Raw genomic sequence first — 3,984 nt, forward strand, 5'->3', positions numbered from 1 at the left:
GGTTGTGCACGTCATGTCATTAAGACCAGTATAAAGAGAACTGTACAGAAAAAGAAAAGAAGAAAACAAAATTAAAATAAAATAAGGAATGAAGAAGAAACTTTTATTTTATTTTATTGAATTACGGGATAACAAGGTTTCACACTTTGATGAATACAACAAAATAAAAGAAATCTGGACTACAACCCTGGAATAATCCAAACAACAGGAAGGAAAATCATATCCAACTACCAAGACTCCCTCCGAATGGGAAAAGGAGTAGCTATCCAATTGTTGATTCTGGCCTTTGGCCCCACAAACTGCACATCCGCCTTGCTAGACCCCTCCCCAGCTTCTACCATGTTGATTTTGGTGAATAATCTTTCAAAGCCTTCCTTTAAGTCTCCATATGCACCAATCCAAGGCCCTGTAACTTTGGATAGCAATTGCTTTTTTATGCTTGGCCTGACAAAAGATCTGGACAGGCGCAGGACTAGCTTGAGAAGGACCCAGTCTCTTTTCTTCAATTTGCGGGCCCGTCTCACATCCGCCACTGTAGGCTTGAACCCCAAACCAAAGTTATCCAGATTTTTAGGCAAAGAAACCGGTTGAACAATACCTTGAAGATCAGCCCCTAAACCTTTACCTGGCACAAACCCGTTTTTCAACATCTCCGAGGCTACCATGACAGTTGCAGCTGCTATTTTGGGAAGTGGGATGCTTTCACCCTCGGGAACTTTGTCCACTAAAACCGTATTGAAAACCTGGTAGACCCACGGCCCCTTGTCATCGTCAGTCTCTATGAAGGGTATGATGGCATCACTCGTGGCGCTTGTATTGTCTTCCCCATGTACTATAATCTCTTGCCTATCTCATTCGAATTTGACCATCTGATGTAATGTAGAAGGCACTGCTTTGGCGGAGTGGATCCAGGGTCGCCCCAACAGAAGATTATATGACATTGCCACATCCAACACTTGAAACTCCATGGTGAACTCGACCAGACCAATTGTTAGTTCAAGCACGATGTCACCCACTGTGTCTGTACCACCATTATCAAACCCTCGAACATAGATGTTGTTCTTGTGAATTCTGTCACCATCAACCTTCAGTTTTTTCAAGGTGGTCAATGGATAGATATTGGCACTGAAGCCATTATCAATCAGTACTCGAGTGACTACCGAGTCTTCACACTTCACAGTCAAATAGAGGGCCTTATTATGTTCTGTACCTTCCACGGACAACTCATCGTCTGAAAAAGTGACCCTGTTGACCTCAAAAATCTTGTTTGCTATATTCTCCAGATGGTTCACAGAGATCTTATCCGGAACATGGGCTTCGTTTAGAATTTTCATCAATACCTGGCGATGCTCATCTGAATGGATCAACAAGGATAACAATGAGATCTGTGTCGGGGTCTTCCTCAACTGCTCCACAATGGAGTAATCTTGCTCCTTCATTTTCTTTAAAAATTCTTCCGCCTCTTCCTCGGTAACTGGATTCTTTGTTGCTAGTGGATTGGCCCTTCTTAACTCTGCGGGAGCAAAACACCTCCCCGACCGAGTTAGACCTTGGGCTTCACACACTTCTCCTTTGACTTCTTTCCCTTTGTATATCATTGTCGCTTGTTCATAATTCCAAGAAACAACTTTGTTGTTGATCACTGGAAGCTGAATTACCGATTTTATAATGACAGGCTCTGTGCGAGCACCCTTTACAACCACAACATGTTTACTTGCAACCCCTGGCACTACCACTTTAGCTTTCTCTGGTTTCACTGCAACAATTCTTGACGACCCTCTCTCGGCTACCACAGTTGGCTTATCATCTACCCCTCTCAACTGGACCACGGACTTCCCACTGGGTACTTTTTCCTTTGAGCTGGTTTCGCTGGAACGGATCCTCATTACCGTCTGTGAGGGCTTCCTGGGCTCCCCCTCTTTGTGTATCAACTCAATCATGTGTGTCTCATGGTGAGCTGGCAGTGGATTCTGATTAATATTTGGTGTTTCTGGTGCTTGAACCTTGATCCGATGAGTATCGATAAGCTCTTGCATAGCTGTTTTCAGCTTCCAACATTTCTCTGTATCATGCCCTGGGGCCCCTGAACAGTACTCACAACTCACCGAATGGTCGAGATTTCTAGGAGGAGGATTTGGCATTTTGGGCTCAACTGTACTTAACATGCCCAACTGCCTCAATCTGTGGAAAAGACTGGTATATGATTCCCCTAGTGGAGTGAAAGTCTTTTGCTTCTATAACCTCTCATTCTTGAGGGCTGGGTTTGGTCAAAAACCTGTCCCGGGGGGATTTCTGTAGGCCCTTGGGGGTGGATATGTGTTTTGTGGAGCTGGGTATGGATTTTGTGGAGCTGGTGTATGCCATGAAGCATGTGCTGGAGTTTGGGTAAGGTTTGTGCATGATGGACGGAAAAATGGGGATCTGGCGGTGGGTAGTGATGTTGTGGAGGGCTATATAGAGTATGGGGGTAATTTTGGTGGTAGGGTCGTGGTTGGCTATAGTAGGGTGACGGGCCTCTAGATCCGAACCAGGCTCCGGACTCAACGGTCGTGACATCTTCTTTACTCTTCTTCCCAAGTACACCCCCAGTGCCGCTTTGGATGGCCTGAGTGGTTGCCTTGATCGCTGAATAACTCATAATTTTGTTGGACTTAAGCCCCTCCTCGACCATGCCTCCCATTTTCACAACCTCATTAAAAGATTTTCCAATTGCGGACACCAAATGACCAAAGTAAGTCGTCTCCAGAGCCTGCAAAAAGTAATCGATCATCTCGCTCTCTTTCATTGGGGGATCTACCCTTGCTGCTTGCTCCCTCCACCGGAAACCATACTCCCTAAAGCTTTCACTGTGCTTCTTTTCCAGTTTGGTCAGGGACAGTCGGTCCGGAATGATCTCAAGATTATATTGAAAGTGACAAGCGAATGCTTGGGCCAAATCGTCCCATGTGTACCACCTGTTATGATCTTGCCTGGTGTACCATTCTAGCACCGATCCACTCAAACTTTGGCTGAAATACGCCATCAGTAATTCATCTCTTCCGCCCGCTCCTTTTATCTTGCTACAAAAACCTCTCAGATAAGCCACCGGATCGCCGTGTCCATTGTACAAGTCGAACTTGGGCATTTTGAACCCTGCCGGTAGTTGTACATTCGGGAATAAACACAGGTCTTTGTAAGCCACGCTTACCTGACCTCCTAGCCCTCTCATGTCCCTGAAAGATTGCTCTATGCTTTTCATTTTTCTGAACATCTCTTCCTGTTCAGGATTTCTGGCCGGTTTCTCTGCTTTCTCCGGTAGGTCAGAATGTGGATCATGTGGATAGGCTCCAGGTGCTTTGAAGGTAAGCTCCGGGGGATAATACTGGTTGTCCTGTGCTTGGAACAAAGGTTCACTCGGGGATTTATGCAGTGCAGTTGGTGGAGATGTCACAAAGATAGGGGTGATTGGCGGAGGAGGGTATGGAACTGATTTTGGTGGTGGAGCTTGTGACGTATGAGAAGTAGTGCCATGGTAGTGCTGATAAATGGGAAAACCTAGATCGGTGGCGGGAGGATCCTGAGACTGAGCTAATGGTGGGGTAAGAGTCGGGTTGGCAGGGTAAGCTGGCGGTGATTGCCCTTTGGACCAGGCCTGGTACATTTCGGCCATCCGTTGCTTAAGCTTGAGCATCTCCTTTTTCATTTTATAGACGTCCAACTCTTCTACCTCAACACTAGTGTCGACCTCTGGAATAGACATGATTTTCGGTATTGGTCCCTTCGATCTGGTTTGGTAATGGTAATGTGCCAGTATCCTCTAAATAAACTAACTGTTTGAATTCTATGGAAATCAACAAACTTGTTAGTTTTCAGAGTTTAACACATACGCAATTACATGTTGGGATGCAATGCATCTAGGCAATTAACCATTTCTATCATGCATTTGCTTCGGTTGCATGCGTCATTTCGGCCCCTCATAATTGTGCCCCTTTTTTAAGCTTCCTT

The 3,984-nt window shown here is 45.5% G+C and overlaps 1 protein-coding gene across 1 annotated transcript; it reads right to left on the minus strand.

Moving 5' to 3' along the window:
* Positions 1 to 851: 851 nt before the first annotated feature.
* LOC138868753 (uncharacterized) lies at positions 852 to 3,739 on the minus strand. Its single transcript, XM_070146323.1, has 3 exons — positions 3,188 to 3,739; positions 1,550 to 2,171; positions 852 to 1,231 (listed from the first exon to the last, which is right to left on the minus strand). Exons 1-3 carry the CDS (start codon positions 3,737 to 3,739, stop codon positions 852 to 854), a joined length of 1,554 nt encoding a protein of 517 aa, XP_070002424.1.
* Positions 3,740 to 3,984: the final 245 nt, after the last annotated feature.

The sequence above is a fragment of the Nicotiana sylvestris genome, chromosome 5 (assembly GCF_000393655.2).
Source record: "Nicotiana sylvestris chromosome 5, ASM39365v2, whole genome shotgun sequence".
In the NCBI taxonomy this organism is placed as follows: Eukaryota; Viridiplantae; Streptophyta; class Magnoliopsida; order Solanales; family Solanaceae; genus Nicotiana; species Nicotiana sylvestris.